A 19,629-nucleotide genomic window follows, 5' to 3' on the forward strand; every position below is an offset into this window, starting at 1 on the left:
TGTTAAAGTACCTTCTCCAAACTACATAATTCAAATGAAATTAACTAAAAAAAAAATCTGGAGATGATAAAATATGCATCTGTTTGAGTACCTACCACACATAAAGATGATTAATTTGCAATGATAACCAGTGACCCTGCCTTTCTGAATAATTTGAACCCATCCCTGGCCCTTAAATTTCTTTAAATTAGATTCTTGCCATGCAAGTTTTCTTTAGATGTATGTGATTTTAATGATTCACTTTCAATATAACATCTACAGTTCTTCCATCTTAACAAAACGATTTTAGCAACACATCTGAATTTGCTCTTGGATACCCTGTCATCTCAAATGACAACTGACTTTTCCATTGAGGTTCATGTTTTTATGCAACTTATCTCATTCATTTCTTCATTTATTTTCCCCAGATAATATATTTTGGAACCTCTCATTTGTGTGTTTTTTTAACACATTTGTTAAATAATAACTTTTGGTAGGTTTCAATTGTATCACTGAAGTAATTAGACTAAAGGTGATGAATCTGGATTTTAATCAATGAGCAAGTATTCAAACACTGCATTTAACCCCTATGCGATCAATCAAAGCAGAGCAAGGATATATGTGGAGTACTGAGATTGCATTTTCCCACTAGAAAGCATAGGAAGCAATTCAGTGATAAGCATTTAAAGCGCCATGCTGATATATTTTGAAGAATACAATGTAAACTCATTTTGAGCCATTAACTTACCCAAGACTGTGAGCTCTGCAGAGGCACTAATGTTCTCATTTTTATATGTGACAACACAGGTGTAAGTTCCACTGTCATCATCTGTCACATTTGAGATAAGCAAGTTGCTTCCACCCAATAGTGAATACTTTTTGGACCTGTAAGACATAAGGCACATACAATTAGGGAGTAAATTAACATACGTGTATATCAGCAAGATACTCAAGGGTTTAAATGAACTCCACGAAAGCTGAAATTATAAAACTGAAAAGAAATTCTATATTGTGGGGGCTTGATAATATTGCACTTATTGGTCAGAAATTCATTCCAGGTAAACCATGCCCACTGGAAGTCTGTGTGCAGTGATCAAAGAACTGAAGTAGATTAAACTTGAAACTAATTGTCAGTACTGAGAAAAAAAATTATAGATAATCTGGTCCAGTTCTTTCATTCTGAATTTGGAAACTTCAAGGTCCAGAGAAAGTGTTCCCACAGTGGAAGTCAATGTCCTGTGGCCTGCCATCCAACTTAGTAACCTTTGTACAAAACCATGTTTCACACTGCACCAAGGATGCCTGGTTATGTTCAGGGCACACATCTTGACACGCTGAAGATGGAAATGGATTTCCCGAATGCTTTAATATTCTCAGATGGACTGTGATCCCGTACCACTTATTGTTGTTATATAAGTAAAGGTTTAAGGAAAATTAAATTTAAAGATTAACTTCTTGTCTGTGAACCTATCTCACCGTAGAAAATAAATGTGTTGAAAAGGAGCACGCCAAACCTCAAAATCAATGAAATTAATTTCTTAAGTGAAACCCATTTAATCAAAATGTTTTGAACTAAATGTCCCATTCTATTAAGAGTTTACTTTCTAACTATGCCTTAACATTAATGTCCAGTAATTCAAAGCCAGCCAAGTTCTGCCTTATCTGAAATATTTGTTCTAAAGAAGATGATGAGAGATATAATTGGAGCTAACAGAAGTCACACAGACCCACTATATTTGAATGCTATATTTTGAATTCAAGAAATTTTGGTTTCTTAAGAAGTATTTATTTTACTCTCTATACTACTTCCTTACGATGAGATCCTTCAGAGTATCTTTGCTGAAGACACTTTGGGCAGGATCACCTCAACGGCAACCCTGGCTTTTAATATTTCCTTTCAGAATTGATCCCATAGATTTTGACCATTCCCCAACCCTTTACCCACGTGGCTAAATGTCTTTCATATACTGTATAACATCAAGGGATGTGGAAAAACATTCAATAATTATCAAACACCCTAATATTTGTAGGTACTTATATCCAGTTAGAAAAAGATACACAGTAACACACACTTCAGGAGAGCCTTAAATTTCCAAGACCTGAGTTGGACGACTTCCTCTCCTCGTAACCAGGTGAAACTCGGGGGAGGGTGGCCCGAAACGCAGCACTCCAGGACGGCATCTTTTCCTTCGACGGCTATGACGTTGGAAGGTCTCTGCAGAAAATAAAGCTGTCTATGCAGCCCTGGATCTGTGGGGAAAAACACAGGATCACATCTTTTATGAAAAACATTGCCAAGGTAAATAATGTAGCTCTGATCTTCCCCCCCCCCCCCCCCCAGCAAGACACTGTGATGGAGAAGGGCAGAAAAAGGGAAAGATGCCAATGAAACGTATGAAATAAACTCCTAAAAGAGTTTTTCTGTCCCTAGCTTCTAGAATTATGCTATTGGGATAGTCTCAGCTGTTGATAATATCATGGTATAAGGCAAGAGGAAAAAGTAGATTACAGTCACTCATCTGGGCTAAAGGCCTTGCTGCTTTCTCCTTATTAGAAAGCAAGACAATATTATCAGCGACTACTGCAAATGCTATCACCCCAAACTTTTTAATATATTCAGTTTGCCTGCCACTAATATCTCTTCCACTTCCTTCTGCTTTGTTTATTGCTTCTGTGGATTGGGAAATAAGATAGACATGTTAGAGTTATGTTAAATAACATACAAAGTGCAGCGGGTTAGAATATAGAAGGTACCAAGAAAATATCGGCTGTCTTCAAAAAGGAGGCTACACTGAACTTTGTTCTTTATTACAATATGTTTGGCTGTTTCTAAGCCTTGTGATTATTTTTAATTTTTAACAACTTTACAAAGACTGAGTTTGTCCCTAGAGCTGAGATTCTGGGTGAATAAAGTACTGGTGCATCATTCTGCTTCACCCAATGCATTTCCTGTTATATAAATTCTCTATAAATTTTGGATATTAAGCCCTTATCAGATGTATCATTGGCAAATATGTTCTCCTATTCAGTGGCTTGTCTTTTCATCCAGCTGATAGTTTCCTTTGCTGTGCAAAAACTTTTTAGTTTCATGTAGTCCCATTTGTTTATTTTTTTGTTTGTTTCCCTTGCCGGAGGTAATATATCAGGAAAAATATTGCTACGAAAAATATCTGAGATTTTACTGCCTATGGATTTTTATGGTTTCAAGTTGAAGATTTAAGTCTTTAATCCGTTTTGCGTTTATTGGTGTAAGAAGGAAACGTCAGCTTTTGGCAGAGAAGTTTGGTATCATTTCTCCAAAGATATTTCTCTAATCTAATAAATTATGATATTATGGGAATTTTCAAAAAAAACTAATAGAAATGTTTTTAATAAAAAACAGTTCATATGTTTCACAACATTGTGATAGATTAAATGTAATCACAAAGTGCTTCAATCCACAATCGATGGTGTAATTCCTCATGATCTAAACCTACTCTGGCCCTGGAGCTTGCTTTCACCAATAGATTGTGGTGTTGAGTCACACTGTATGAATTCTGGAACCAAGGCCTAACGAGGCCTTACAGTTTCTGCCATGTCCCCTTCTGAGACTACCTTGTTAGCCCAGGCAGCTGGAAGGTGAGAGTCACTGAGGCCCCCACCCAGAAACCAGCACTGACTGACAGATGAATGAGGCCTTCCACCTCGGCCAAATGCACATGAGTGAATCAAAGCGAAACCAGCAGAAAAACTGCTAGGAGCAACCCCAGAATTAAGAGATAATAAAATGTTGTTTTAAGTCACTAAATTTCAGAGTGGCCTGTTATGTAGCAATAAATAACGGAAACATAACACATGAAAGTGAAAACAAATCAAACCCATCCCAGTGATTTAAATTACCAAGTGACCTTTTTTATATATTTGTTTGGTTGAGTTTGATTTTTGGTTTATGTTTGTACTATTAGGTTAATTATGGCTATTTACACAGACATTATTAAACCTGACGTCTGCCTTATTTTTCTCCCTTAAAAGGTGGTTTTTAAAAGTAGCAACAAAACTGGAGAGTATTATGCTAAGCAAAATAAGCTGAGCAGAGAAAGACAAATATCACATGATATCGCTTATATGTGGAATCTAAAGAACATAATAAATTGATGAACAAAATAGATTCAGTGACAAAGAAGCATGGGACAGACTGACAAATCTCAGAGGCAAGGTAGGGGTGGATGGGTGGATGGGGGGAGATTAACCAAAGAAATTATATGCATATATGCATAACCCATGGACACAGACAATAGTGTAGTAAAGGCCTGGGGCAGGGAGTGGGTGCGAGGTGGAAGGGGTTAACAGAGAAAAAAGGGGACATCTGTAATATTTTCCACAATAAAGATAAATTTAAAAAGTATGTTTGTGTTTCAAAATAGGGAGGATAGTGATATAATTGCGAAGGTTATCTTTACATGAAGGATTATGGGGACTTTTTATTTTCATCTTTAGATTTTTCTATATGTTCTAAAGGTTTTTATAGGAACATATATTATTTTAAGAGAAAATAGTTACTTTAAACTCTAGTGTTGCAAAGTGGATGGAAATTATACAAGGGACAAAAAAAATTAAAAGTTAATGACTAAAACACAATGAAAATATATTAAGAGCAAATGAAAGATTTCCCTCTAAGCTCCATAATAGAGTAAATGAAAAACCCTTGGGCCCAGCCAATTTTGCTCAGTGGTTAGAGCATCTGCCATCAGCCTGAAGCATCTTGGTTCAATTCCGGTCAAGGGTATGTATGTACCTTGGTTGAAGGCTACACTGGTCTTTCCTTCTTTCTCTCTTCCTCTCCCCCCTCTCACTCTCTCTAGAAAAGCAATGTCTCACATCAGTGTTTCTCTCTCTCTTTCCCTTCCTCTCTCTAATCAATAATTTAAAAAACCCTCTATTTTCCAAAATAAAAATATTAGTGAGAAAAGTGGTAATATTTTATATAGTATGAGGCAAAGTAGGTTTACAGTTGTGAGTACACAAAACACAGAGTTTATTCTTGTTTTATTATTTATTGTATTCTTTTCCATATGAACAACTGTAAACCTACTTTTACCCCACCCTGTATTTTTGTGAATTTTTAAATGAGTGCTTTAATGGAAAATAACTAGGTTACTGTGTCATTTCTACACTTTGTTCTGATATGTTGATTTGGTTGACTTAATGTGAAAATAACTGACTTCAAACAATATGCAGTTGGAAAAGGGAGGCACATTTTAATAGCATTTTCAGGTAATTGTAGATTTCATCCTTTAACTCTAAACCCAAACTCAATAAGTAATTTCTTGAAAGTGAGTTGTTATGTGGAATCTGACACTATATTGATAAACATTTTATGCTATACTATATAAAAATCCATTGGTCTATCTTGCATTTGGAATACATCTTTTACCCATGCCTGATTTTGTCACATCAATCAATGATGATTTGGATTGGTACACTGGATTAGATAGGTCTTCCAAATGTTGACACATTTCATTATACGCTATCAAAAAATCTCGTTTGTTACTATCACCACCAACCCCATCAAAAAGGCTGTCAAACTCCCAGTGGTGGGTACAAGTTTTCCAAATTTCTAATTTAGCCTAAAAGTTTGAATTCATTCTTGGCAGCAAATACTATTTTCCTTGAGCTGACTGGCCCACTTCATTCACTTTTTGAGAAAATGCATAACTAGTACTCTAGTCTGAATAGCTACAGTTTTTCTGTTGATTGTCCTTTCAAGTAAAAACGGTGTTCCGTGGGGGGACAAGGTAACTAATTCGACTTGAAACACAAATGCTCACAGAAGTAAGTGTCCCTCAAAAAACATTTTGCCTTCATATCCTTCATGCGTATTTTCTATTTTGACATGCAGACTATTAAAAATATGTGTTTTTTAAGGATTGAGATTTAACATAATTAAGAAATTTTACTGATTCGTTAAAGACATCCTTAAGTCAACATAGCAAAAATAAATACAAAAAAGAAAAATATTATCTTTAAAATGAGTTTCACCCCACACAACTCCTGAAATCGTCTCAGGAAATGCCATAGGGCCACACTTTAAAAACTGATGTAGACAGTCTCAGCAAATCAGCTATCCTTCTGAGACATTCGAGAAGCCCATTTCCTTTCAACATGGGGATAGTTTTGCATCTTTCAAGTAGAAATTGATAAATTAAATCTATTTCCTCCTCCTCATTATCAAAATCATCAACAACATCATTATTTTGCATTTAGGAAGGGCAGCACAAAGCTTAAATATTTCCAATCCCTGTCTTTGAGCAATACATTATTAACCGTTAAGAGACATCTCGGGTCATATCACCTGATACATTTACCTATGCTTCACATATTCAGAAATAATAATTCACCTGCCATCGGGGCTCATGTCTAAAGAGGTGTGGGCAGGCACACCGTGAAAGTGGAAAGAGTATTTTCTGTTTAAAGGCATTTACCTCCTGCCCCCCAAAAATGTTTCCACTGGCCATTACACTGGCCAAACTGAGTCTGCAAGGCCCGCTGGAAACTCTCTGTAAGACTCTGCTTTCCCCAGATGCCTTGGGGCCACAGCATTTTGTCTTCCCTTGTAACTGAGGACCAGGTGGACTGTGTAAGTTATCCAAGCTGGGACATGTTTTAGAGTGAAAGGTAACTCTCTTTATAATATTCTCAGACAGCAGATGTGACAGGGCCTATCCTGGGCAAACCAGGATGCATGCACGCCCTGTGATGACAGTGACTTCCTTTTAATGGGGCCAGTTCCTAAACTATAGGAACATCAACACTAAACTTACATGGCTGAATCTAAATGAAAACTGAGGCATAAGGAAATTTAATTATGGACTATTGGTATCTGTATGAGCAAGAAAAATATATGGGTTTTCACAGCTTAATAACGGTCTTCCTTAAAATAACCAGTACTTTCTTTCCATTTTTATGCTTTCTGAATACAACTGCCCCCCCCCTTTTTTCCCAGTTGGAAATGAAAGGTCACTGCAAGCTACCATTGGGTAGTCTCTTTGGTTTCTTCCCAGGCATGAAAGTTACAAATTAATTTAACTTCATGAAGCGGGTTTCCCCTCTCAGCATCCTCGATTTCGAGCTAAACCACTGTTCCCCTGCTGACTCCTTAGCATCCCCTATCTAGTTCTGTTTTAGGTAATTCAATAGGTGTTGTGTGTCCTCAAACACAAGCAGGTACTATGCAGGCACGCCTCATTGTAGTTGTTGCATTTTTTACAAATTGAAGGCAAGATGCTCCAATGGCAACAAGATTTTCACTCATTTTATTGTGATATCCCTTTACTGTGGGGTTCTGGGATGGAACCCCCAATATTTCCAAGGCGTGCCTGTAACATGTGCTCTGAGTGAAATATTCCATATTTCATAAATCTTTCTAATCCTATTTAGAGCATCTTTTATTCTAACCCAGGCTGAAAGCAGGAATCAAAATTTATTTAATAGAAATGGAAACTCCATGTGGCTGAAAGCCAAGGAGCTTTAAACAGAGTGGGGAGAGGGAGCCATTTCTCAGGAGCTGTTACGCACTCTGTGTTTCTATTACTTTCCTTCCTTATTTACACCAATTCAGAACTCAAAACGACATTCTCTCTCTGTGAATATCCCTGTTCATATTTCCTCTTCCTCTCTCCCTGCACACACACATATTGCTATTTGTAGTTAGACTTCAGAGGGAGAAAGGAAATCGTCTGTTCTTATCACTGGCATATGGCCATATCCCTTCTGCCTCTCAGGCAAATTTGGAGTCTATCAGTAGCGGGTCTGAAGAAAGAGGTTTTTCATTTATATATTTTTTTCTAAATTTTATAGCTGACAGTAGAAGCCCAGAAAACAAATGCTGCTATTGTGATGTGTCAAATTTAATTTAGAGAACCCAGAAATCTTCATAATTTACACAAATGCGTAAAGTGACATTTAAAACTTTCCAGAGTAGTAGATTTTTTAATTAATCCCTCCCCCCTTTTTTAATTAAAAAAAAGTATTTGGAATATTTCCTATTTGGCCAATGTTGAATCAATAAAGTTGTACCTGTAACTCATGACTAAATATATTTTTGGGTTTTTTTTTTATATTCCAGGAATAAACTGATGTAAAACAGGACCGGAGGAGGAAGTCCACAGGTTCTTTCATTACCCTCTGTGACCTCTGCATTCACTGGTTATAGGTTTGGCTTCTGCACAGCTTCAGAGAAAGCCTCTCTGTGTGTAAGTCAGGGCAGGCTGCCTGACCCTTCAGTTATCCACTCAGGGCTGCTGAGTGTCATATTCCTAGTAAATGTGGAGCTGACCATATGTCAACTTCAACAGACTCATGGGAAAAGGCAGGCTCTCTCCTCTTTAAGAACTCTTCATGCCTACATGTGGAGGACAATTCCAAGTATATTGTGGCCTTATGTGAAATAGCAACCTATCAGAGAACGGGAGTTAAGAGGAGGTAGTATAATCAATATCTAACATCAGCCCAGCTGGCGTGGCTCAACAGTTGGGCATCGACCTATGATCCAGGAGGTCACAGTTCCATTCCTGGTCAGGGCACATGCCGGGGTCACGGACTTAATCCCCAGTGTGGGGGGGGGGGGGGGTGTAGGAGGCAGCAGATCAATGACTTTCTTATCATTGATGTTTCTATCTGTCTCTCCCTTTCCCTTCCTCTCTCTGAAATCAATAAAAACATATTTAAAACATATATATATTATATATATATATAATATATATATATATATATATATAAAATATGCCAGTCAAGGTAAAGAATGAAATAGAAAACCTAGTGGTCTGGTGAGGAAGATATCACTAGGGGCATTAGAATCATAGACATGCAAGAAAAATGTAATAGGTCCCCTAGTATTTCAAGCACCTTCAACTTCAAATACTGGACATTACTGATGCCCCCCAAATAGCACTGAAAGGTGAAGACTTGTTATTTTTTGTGTTTTTTGTTAATTAAAAAACCAAACAGAAATTGTCTATCCACAGTAAGCCAATTTAGGGTTACTAACATATTAGACTCAGTTTCATCAATGTCATGTGAAACACTGATTATCTTATAGCGGTTAGAAGACCTGACCTACAGCAACTAATTCCTACCTAGCATGTTTGTCCATTGGTTTCCATGCTGTGCCAGGCCCTGGTTACCAAAGAGGGCAAGCTAAAGTTATCTGTGGGGAGCAAGGACATGCTGTTCATGGAGCTTGGTCAGTTCACTGTGTGTCCAGTTGTATGCAGTAAAATGTATACTATCTTCTTTTGGTGCATTTTTTGTGATAACATAAAGCAGCTTATTACTATTGGTTTTTTTTAAAATTAATCTAAAAGTAGGACCATCTCATATTTAATGACCCATAATTGTTATGTCTCAGCATGGTCTTATGATTTTCAGTAATTAGAATTTGTCTAGCAAACTTGAACTCTTAAACACTTATGAAGACAGATTTGGGGACATATGTGGAATGACATAATAAATGAGATCCTTGGTAGTGAGACTGATTTGGAAAGGCTGATCTAGTCTATCCTCTCATCTTAACACATAAAGAAACTAACAGTTTTAGAGGATTAGATGAGCTGGTAATGACTAATAAAGATGAAATACCGGCAGTCTTTTATCTTCTAACTCCTATTTCTAAACCAGGCCTCTTGTGGCATTTTATACAGCAAAACAAATTATACTGATGGAAAGGTTGAGGGTGGAAACCATGTAACAGTGAGTTACTAGAGAAGAAATAGTTGCAGGAGACTCTGTTTCTAATAGATGTAAAAAGGAAATGCAGAAATTAGTACTATCGATAAATAGCATAAAACATGTAATTAAATACCAGTAGGTAAATGAGTACTTAGAAATCTAGAATAAAAATTGGGTAATTCATTATCAGAGAAATAATCTTGACAGGAGAATCAAATTCTTTTTAAGACTGGAATCTCTAAAATGCCAAAGTAATTATATATAATAGCTACCGAGGACTTAATTCCAGGTATTGTATTTGGCCTATTAAATTAAAACCTCATAACCACCCTATAAAATGTACTCTATTACTCTCTGCATTTTACAAGATAAATAAAGACTTCGATTAAATAACTTGCCCTAAATTGCACAAGTAGTAAGTTTTAAAACCAAGATTTGTACTGAGTCTGGTGTGAGACTCCATGATTTTAACAACTTATAATAGTTCAAATAGGAAATTTTAAATATTCATTAATTAACATGAACTGAATTCAGAAATAGTTTTCTTCAAAACTAGCCTAAAAAGTCAGACTATGGGAAAATCCTTCAGTGCATCGAAAAACATTAATCTTATTTGCTCTTCACTTTGTTCTTTCTGTTTATCTGCCTGTATGTTTATATTATGGTATCCATGGTTCAAAAAACCTTCAAGAATTTGCAATCATCAATAAACTTAATAAAATCACGCCTAATTGATTAAGATGGGATTCAAGGCTATTCATAAAGTAGGTTCAACTTCTCATTCCAGATCTATCATCTGCTGCCCCTTTTTACAAATATCCCTCTCCTGATGATCTAGAAAAGTAATCATCTCTATAAAGTTTCCAAATTTTCCACCTAGAATTTATTTATTCCTTGTCTGTGTTGATTTGGAACTAGATATGTTTTCCTGAATTTACCATTTTACTGCTTTATACTGTCATATAGCTATACGAATTAACTAGCTGGCTTGAAGATAAATTTAAAAACAAAGAATGTATCTTTCTGTTATCCCCTATAGCTCATTATTCTGTAGAAACTGTAAAAACAAATGATAGCAAATATATTTGATTTTGAAATATAAGTAATATTTAGTCAAACCAAAAATGTTAATGCACCCATTGAGTTAGTAATAATTCTTAGTGATGACCAAACTAATGAAACTACTTTTTAAATTAAAAAACATATTCAATGACATGGAAGCATAGATGAGACTTACAAATGTCAGAGGGATGGAGGAGGGCGGGTGGGTGGAGGGGGAGAGAGTAACCAAAGAATTTATACGCATATATGCACAACCCAAGGACATGGACAATGGTGGGGAGAGGGACTGGGTGGAATGGGTCATTGGGGAGAAAAAGGGACATCTGTAATATTTTAAACAATAATAAAATTAAAAAATAATAAAAATAAAAAATAAATCTTGGTACCAGAAATCCTTAAAAAACAAAAACAAAAACAAAAAACATAATTTTCTCTTTAATATGATTTTTGGAATTGTTTTGGTTAATACTTATTTCAATAAAAATAAATATTTTAGAGAAAAATCATTTGAAATATAATTTGATCCAATTTATTCCATTAAAAGCTAATGACTCTAATTATACAGATGTTTAGTTCAGGTCTATCCAGGACCCAGAGTCACCTAATTGTAGTTAAATGAATGAACAATAGGTTGAATTACAAATTGATCAATTCAATGAGGCCAATAAGAAAACTGAAATAAAAATTCTAACATAAGGGCCATTTACTTTATTCAACTTCATGTCAAAAGCAAATTCATATTTCAGCAATTCAGTCTACTACTTGGCTCTCAGGAGTGATGAGAACTGAGTAAAGGGGACCTGACCATCTCAACAGCCATGTCAACACCTCACCTATTCTCCACCACATACAATAAGATATTTTAAAGCACCGCAACCCTTAGCATTTTGTTATCAATATTTCAAAAAAATTTATTTACACTTCAATACTAACTTCATATGCTAAAAATGTACAAGTCCTCCCAAGCAAAAAATCAACTTCTGTCTTAAAACGTTAATCAAAAAATTAAGTTACCAATTTCCTACCATTGAATGAAACAATTATTCATTTAATCTGGAAAGTATAATATGGGGAAATCTCTTAAAATCTTCTAACTTATTTTGAACACAATACACCACTCCCCCACTCCCATCTCAGTGGAAACTGCCTCTGCTTACTTTCTGTTGACCCTGAACTCCAGCCCCCACCCACACACACACACATGATGTGTTTCCAAGACCTGCCCTAAACTCTCCACCCATCTTCATTTCTGAATCCCGTGATATCACTTACGTAGCAACTTTTGGTAGTCCTTTAGGGATTCATGCCACACCTTCTACCTTACCTTCCTTTCTGTCCTTTATTTTCCTTACTTGTCTCCCTTCAACCCTTCCTGCGCCCTATGATCCAGTTAAACCAAATGTGTGCAGCTGCTACGAAGGCTTTTATTTCTCTTTCCTCTATGCTTTGCTTATAAACGCTTTTTTTTTTTTCCTGGTGCCTACTTCTCTTTGCCTAGCTACTACTTGTTGTTCAAGACTGGCACACCGGTGCTTTCCTCTTACGCACCATATGGCGCCCCCTGCTTTATACTTTCACAGCAAGGTTCAAGTGCTGCTCTATCTGTGTCCCCCACGAGACTGCAGCCGCTTTAGGGCACAGTCTTCCAACTTTGTCCTCCTAACAACCAGCATGATGGCAGGTGTATAAGATTCACTTAAAAGTTGTTGAAGAAAGTATTGATTTATTTAGTGAATAAACTAAAACTGCTTGTGGAAAGATAGCATTTTGAAACGGCTATTTGATTTTTTAAATCTGAATTTAATGGATCTCAATTACTTGGTAATATTAAATACCTGTTATATAAAAGCGACAACCTGAAATGTATTTCACATAACCATGAATAAGTACAATAACATATATATTATTTTGAAGTAGATAACTGCCTAGACACACAAATGTGTGCCTAGATGTACAAATTTGAATACTCTCTATATGAACTGTGGTTAAAACAAGTGTTGGACAAAGTTGCAAGACTTGTAATTAGCATTTATGTGTTAAACTAAGGCAATATAGGTAAATTTCTCACTTAACAAGGTACTTAAATGACCATGGAAGAATGTATATTTTAAAGAGTGGTAACAATTCAGGTTCCACTTTAATGCTCCTAAATCATGTTGATAATATGATAGGTTTCTGTTTTAATTGACTTTATTGTAATGGATTAAATAAGTGTTAAAGAATGAGCAATGTATGTATGTAATTTATTACTCCATCAATCTGGTGCTTACTCAGATTGGAAAGTGGAAATCGATTCAGAAAGAATATTCATGATTTTAAAAATGAGAGAACCATAGTGGCAATTAAGAGAAGCTTGTACTTGTGGATCTGTGTATTTGACCTCTAAACCAACTTACAAACTTCAGAATAAATGGGACAAACACATGTTCCTTCAGCAGCCCCTTTATGTGATCAATAGCAAATGAGACAAGCTTAATCAAGTACAACAATAACATGTGTGTGGGTGTGAATGTGAGGGGGGTGTTTATTGCCTCAGCTCATAATTCCTTTCTAAAGTTAATATCATTCAAATAGAACTTGGAGCAAAGTTTTCATTAAATGTAATGAATTAAAATTTTTTCAGTTTCCATTCAGGTAAGAAAAACCCAGACACCTCCAAAGTGTACCAACATATTCTTGATTTAGCCAAATTAACAATATGCAATTTGTCTTTAAATAAATCTCCATGGATTACAATGCAAACCTGTTTTTACAAGGTGAACAAATAAAGTTAAGTAGTGATTTGGTGATAATGTCTCTGTGTCTTTCAAAACTTTTCATTTCAAATTTAATATTTAATTAGTTCAACTTTATCCCTTAATACCACAGAGAAATAACCTCTCCATCATATTAAGATAGTCAAACATATTCCTGCCAATTTTCTATGTAGTGTACCTAAGCATCCCATGTGATAGACCTAACAGATGCATTATTCAGGTTATGTGAATATGAATATTTAAAATTTCTGTGTATCTAATGGATGCCTAAATAAATGTATGTATGTTTTTGGAATAAATGCTAAATTTGCATCTTTCACTGCCTGGCCAATGGAAGGTAACAGTGTTGCTGGTGGTCACTGACACATTTACGTCAGTCTCTCTGTCCCCAATGGTGGAAAGACTACACAAAAGAATTAAAAGGGGTTTTAGACATGTCCTTATTAAAGTACCTGGAAACATTCAATTGAATCACCAGCTTGCCTTTGGAATGGCAGGAATGTGACCTCCACATAGCTGAAAGATTTGTGATAACGACATATAGAGACCAGAGATGAAGGCCAATGTCAATGCTTTGAGAGGGTGTCCATCGCAGTGTCTCAAGTGTGTGGCTTTGGCAATTCTCACAAGTAAGTCCAAGTAAACCTTACAAGTGAGACTAAATGAGAAAGCATATATCACACAGATATCAAATAGTAGCACTTATTGGAAGAGACAAGATCCTAGAGGATATCCAACCCAATCTCTGATTATTCTGGAGAGGAAAATGAGCCCAGAGTCTTAGAGATTTGCCAGAGAAGAGAAAGAGAGGTAAGAGATGGAGAGGAGCAATTTTCCTTATCATAACATCAGTCGCTCTTCATTGGAATTGTGGATATGTCCACGTTCACCCAGAACTCTAGTCAGCCAGGCTCTGTGTCAGTCTCAGTCATCCCATATCCCTAGTACTTAGCACAGCGCTTCTCAACGAGTGGATGAATGCCTGAGTAAGTGCTTCATATGGACTTGGGGAAGGTTCTGAACCTCACAGCATCGCCTTCATCTTTAGAAAATGTTATCGGAGGAACATGATATAATACATAGAAAATGCTTAGCAGCAGGCTTTGCACAAACACTCATATATTAACAGAATGAGTGAGTGAATGAATGAATGAATGAATGGGACCAAATATAAGGAAAATATCTGTTTCTCTGGAAACTGCATCTATAAGACATGGACAAGTAAGAAAAGCTTTTGGCATACCTTCATCTAATGGCTCAGAGAAAAAGGGAAAGGAAAAATATAAACCAAAACCCGAGGAAACAATAAGAAACTTAAAACAAATGCAAACTATTTGTTAAAGAAAAACTGTCTGTCTAAACGACTGTAGAGAACGTAAGCCTGGGGAGCCTGAAGAGCGCTGCGGCACCTGATAAAATCCTGACTTCGGCCTCGTTTCCCGTTCTCGAGCTGGCCGGGTTGCGGGCTAAGCACCGGTAGATCCCCGCGTCCCCAGGCTGAAGTCTGCTGATCTGCAGTGCGCCCGAGGGCAAGGCCACCACTCGGGAGTCGCCCAGGGCTGGGGTCAGGTCTTGCTGGTTTTTCTGCCAGTGTATCGTTGGCATGGGCTCCCCGATGACTTCGCACTTGAGCAGCACTGTGTCTCCCATGAAGGCCGTGACAGATTCTGTCTGGGAGAGAAACCTCAGTGGTCCTGTGGGAAACACAAAGAAGGAAGGATACATCTTTCAGAGGAGGCACGACAGTCACCGGTAAAAATGATCACATTTGTATTCTTTATAGAAAGTGTATTTTACAAGGTATTTTCTCATATTTCATCTCACTTGCTTTTCTCATTTTACCACAGTATGTGTCTGGCACTACAGTAGATTCTGGGGCTAAAATATGATACGATGTTGCCATTATTATCTAGAAGTCTACTGTTTTGTTATGATTGATTAATAAAGCAGCCTTGTAAAATAAACAGAGCACACAAGATCATGCTAAGTTTACACACTAGGAAACGGAGGCTCAGGATTGTGAAATTCCACAAACAAGTTCACAGTTATTACATGGCAATCCTGCAAATGAGACCTGGTTCTTCTCAATCCTGGTCCTACGCTCATCGTGTTATCGCACTTTGAACAAAGAACTATGAAATTAGGGGATTATGATGGACTGGCCCCATGGCATAACCCAGGGCAGTTTCAAGAAAAATGAGTGATATTAACCAACAAATATAGTAACAGCGAACAATCTTTTATGGGTACTGCTTAAAGCATTGTATTTGTCCAGTTGTGGTTGTGATATAGTGAAACAATGCTAAAGCTGGAATTAGAATAGCTTGGGTTTCTAGCCTGGCTGAAGAACTCTATGTGAGTTCTTTGGTGACTTGTTTCATTTCTATGGGCTATTGCAGTGTAAGCTCAAAGAATTGGTTTTTCCTTTTTGTAATGCAAGTGCCTGGACCTGTAATTAATAATTAATTTTTTTTTTCCTTCAGAGATTTCTTACAATCATAGGACCCACAAGGGCTGGTCTAGCCACAACCTTGGTTACCCATAAGCTGGGACCACCACAAAACAGCTAAAAATGCGGTAAGAGCTAACTCAACTTACATGACCACTACGATGAAGGGGAAAGACAAAAGACAATAAACAAACAACAAACAAAGTAGCCATCACTGAGCATAAGCATGGTGATGAAGAAGCCTTCTCCATGGTGATGTTGTACCAGAGAAGTGCAGACGATACTGTAATCCTGCCCTCTGAAACCCCTTTTTTGAACAGGTGGATAATTGTGACCCTAAGGCTTTGACCATAAAAATTATTTATTATTACAAACATACATTATTGCATGAATTATGCCATTGCTGATAGATATGCTTTCTTTTTAGAGTTAATTAAATAATTCTAATTCATTGATTCAGGTGCTACTCATCACAGTTATATTGTAATATTTCTATTTTCATTTTAATCTTACTAGATTTCTTTTTATTGTATGTGCATTTCACAATAAACTTTGATTCATTTACCAGTTTGGGGTTCATATCAAGTTCTTCTGATCATATTTTATCTTACTGTGATTTTTATTTTATAGATTTATTTTAACTAACTCAAAATTTCCTAGGTTCAGTTTTAAACTTAATTTGGTCAATATTTTGTCAATAACAAATTCTATTGGGCTGTGTTAAATACTGTTAGTTTTATTTTTTAAATTTATCTTTATTATTGAAAGTATTACAAATGCCCCCTCCCTTTCCCCCATTGGCCCTCCCCACCCCCCCACCCCCACCCCAACCATTAGTTTTATTTTGGATCTATTAATTTTCACAAAATTAACTTTCCCTATAATATGATGACAATTTTGCTGTAGTGAAAAGGGCAAAGGCAAAATGGTCTAATTTCATGAGAGAAAATCAGAAATGCTGTAGAGAAGTTTCCTTTCCTAGGTGAAGGTGACATTTCATGTCTCTTTTAGGAATTAGAGTCTTGAGTCACAAGATTAGTGAAACTGGCAGCCATCACTGACATGCCAGCGGTCAAAATGAAGTTCAATTCCTTTGTGACTTCTGACAGGAGCAAGAACTATAAGAGGCATTCCAATGCACCTTCCCACATTGACAGGAAGATAATGTCTTCTCCCTTTTCCAAAGAGATAGAAGTACAATGTTTGATCCATGCCCTTCCAAACGGATGATGAAGTTCAGGTTGTGCAAGGACACTACAAAGGGCAGCAAATTGGCAAAGTGGTCCATTTCTACAGGAAGAAATGTGCCATCTACACTGAATGAGTGCAGTGGGAGAGAGCTGATGGTATAACTGTTCGTGTGGGCATTCTCCCCAGCAAGGTGGCTATCACTAGACTAAAGCTGGACAAAGACTGCCAAAAGATCCTTGAACTAAAAGCCAAATCTTGCCAAGTAGGAAAAGAAAGGGCAAATACAAGGAAAAAACCATTGAGAAGGTGCAGATATAAAATAATCTTCTATGCAGCTTTCATTAAAAACCTTAAAATGAAAAAAGGGATTAGTGAATCCATGAAATAGTAAAATCCACCAATATCACATAAGAAATAGGTACAAGCTGCCAAAGATGGTACACCCCTCCTTATAGCAACACTAACATGAACAGACCTGCAGACCTGGAGATACAATGAAGGTTGTTCTCTAGCAAGAATGATTAATGCTAGGCCATGTAGAAACATTAATATTGATGCAAATATTAATTTATCAATTGAAATTTAACCCACACCAATAGGTGCTAAAATTACTCATCTGGTTCTCCAGTTAAGGCTTTATAATCTGTATCCATGGAGCTATTTGTTTCGACACTAGAGATGTAACTACAGGGGGTGCCAGGCACAAATCTAATTCTATTCTTCTCATTTAGTTATCAGAATTAATCTGTGACTCTGCTGGATCTTCCACTGAGTGATTAACAAATGGAATCAGTTAACCTGGGCCCAGGCTCACTGTCCAAAACCCATTACCAGCTGCTTGAGGAGTATGGTCTTGAGTCTGTTCTAAAGAAGGCACATTAATCTGCTACTGATCAGCTTTGGTATAGATTTAAAGCATGTACTTGAGCAGAGGATAATTTATATGTACTACACAAGGCAAAGCTGCAATAAGTAGTGATGATTATGTGTGTCAACAGACTTTCAAATTTCTGACTTTTTTATTTAATGGTTTTCTTCTTGGTCTTTATCTCTAGCATTTAATTTTGTAATTAAGGAAATACGGCTCGGAAAATGTACCCACATTTACAAGTTATATAGTTTATACAACACAAGTAAGGATAAAATATTTTTGATAAATTGATAAAATATCTGGATACTTTTATATATTCAGATACATGGTCCTATATAGGTTATGCACGTTTGATAAAAACTCTAAATATCTATTTTACATCTGAATGCCTATGGCATTCAAAACATTACTTGCCAAGTTCTAGAACATCTACTAAAATATAAAATGAAAAGCTAATTCAAAATGATACTCAACAATTGGTTCCTTTATGTAAACTTTTTCTAGCTGAGAGAATCATACACAATGCATAAAATTGTATATTACTATAATCAGACTTAATGGAACCAGATACTATTCCAAATGCTTATACAGAATGCATTCTGTGCTTAATAAACAGGGGTCAGAAGTGCCTCCTATTTAAAATTTATCAATGTAATGTTTGAAAACTTCCAATAGTTGATTATTTAACAGAGTGAGAAATTATAAATATGATTTGTAGCTTTTCCTTTTTGTCTGTACAAAGGAAACCTTGCGCATCAAAAAGCAATTCTAAGTTTATGAGGCTCTATATGGTTTGAATTAATGCTCCCGATATTGTGCTGAATTGTAGCACTCACATCTCACAATGTTGTACAAACCAGCAATAGTATTAAAAGGAGAAGTTATAGGCTATCAAGTTAGTACTATATTTTCAAGGCATGAGTATGAGCACCTGGTAATGAACATTAAACTCACTGTAACTCATAAGAATGAAATGCAGTATTGTCAGAAGAGTCATTTAATGCTCTAATGCAATACAAACAATTTCTATGCTGTATTCATAGGTATATACAAGTATAATTTTAACTATGTCCTTATGAAAAATAGTTACCTGCTCAACAAGAGCCTGCCTGTTCATGAAAACAGCCCAGCTCAGTCTCATTAGATTGCATCTGGCCCATTGTAATCATAGCACAAATGGCCTTCCTTGCTCTACACTTTCCTTACTCAAATCCATTCCAAGCATAGTCAAAAGATCAGTGTTCCTAAATTACCAAAGTTTTTGCTTCGCTCAGGAAATTCTGATGTTCAAAAAAATTTCTAGTATTGTCTTACACCCCTAATTCTGGTACCCAAGAATCCAGCACAATGCATCCTCTGGGCTCATCTCCCGTAACTCCTGCAAAATAATTCTCCAATCTATTGGATTATCTTATGCCCTAAACATGGCTGCCTTTTGACTGAATTCTCATTATATTTCCTCCAAAAAGGTATTCCTTCTCCTCTAATATATCTACCTATCAAAACTGTAGTTCTTCTTAAGATACTGAGTCAAAAATTTTTCATTCCCCTAGTCTTGCTTACTGGAAATCACCTCTCAACCTTTTGAATTTTTATGGCACTCTTAGATAGCATGA

At 36.3% G+C, this 19,629-nt stretch overlaps 1 protein-coding gene and 1 pseudogene across 2 annotated transcripts in view; one reads left to right on the forward strand and one right to left on the reverse strand.

The window, feature by feature from the left end:
* Nucleotides 1–19,629, reverse strand: part of DCC (DCC netrin 1 receptor) — a 957,719-nt gene that overhangs the window by 484,821 nt on the left and 453,269 nt on the right. Inside the window, exons 3-5 of the mRNA XM_081150263.1 lie at nucleotides 14,912–15,196; nucleotides 2,079–2,229; nucleotides 728–864 (exon numbers count right to left, since the gene is read on the reverse strand). Of these exons, the coding sequence (XP_081006389.1) occupies nucleotides 728–864; nucleotides 2,079–2,229; nucleotides 14,912–15,196 (573 nt within the window). The remainder of the gene's footprint in view (nucleotides 1–727; nucleotides 865–2,078; nucleotides 2,230–14,911; nucleotides 15,197–19,629) is intronic.
* On the forward strand, nucleotides 17,029–17,460 carry LOC308562775 (large ribosomal subunit protein uL24 pseudogene; annotated as a pseudogene). Its single transcript has one exon. The product of its transcript is annotated as a large ribosomal subunit protein uL24 pseudogene (transcript).

Source organism: Miniopterus schreibersii (genome assembly GCF_964146895.1).
Source record: "Miniopterus schreibersii genome assembly, chromosome: 10".
Classification (NCBI taxonomy): domain Eukaryota; kingdom Metazoa; phylum Chordata; class Mammalia; order Chiroptera; family Miniopteridae; genus Miniopterus; species Miniopterus schreibersii.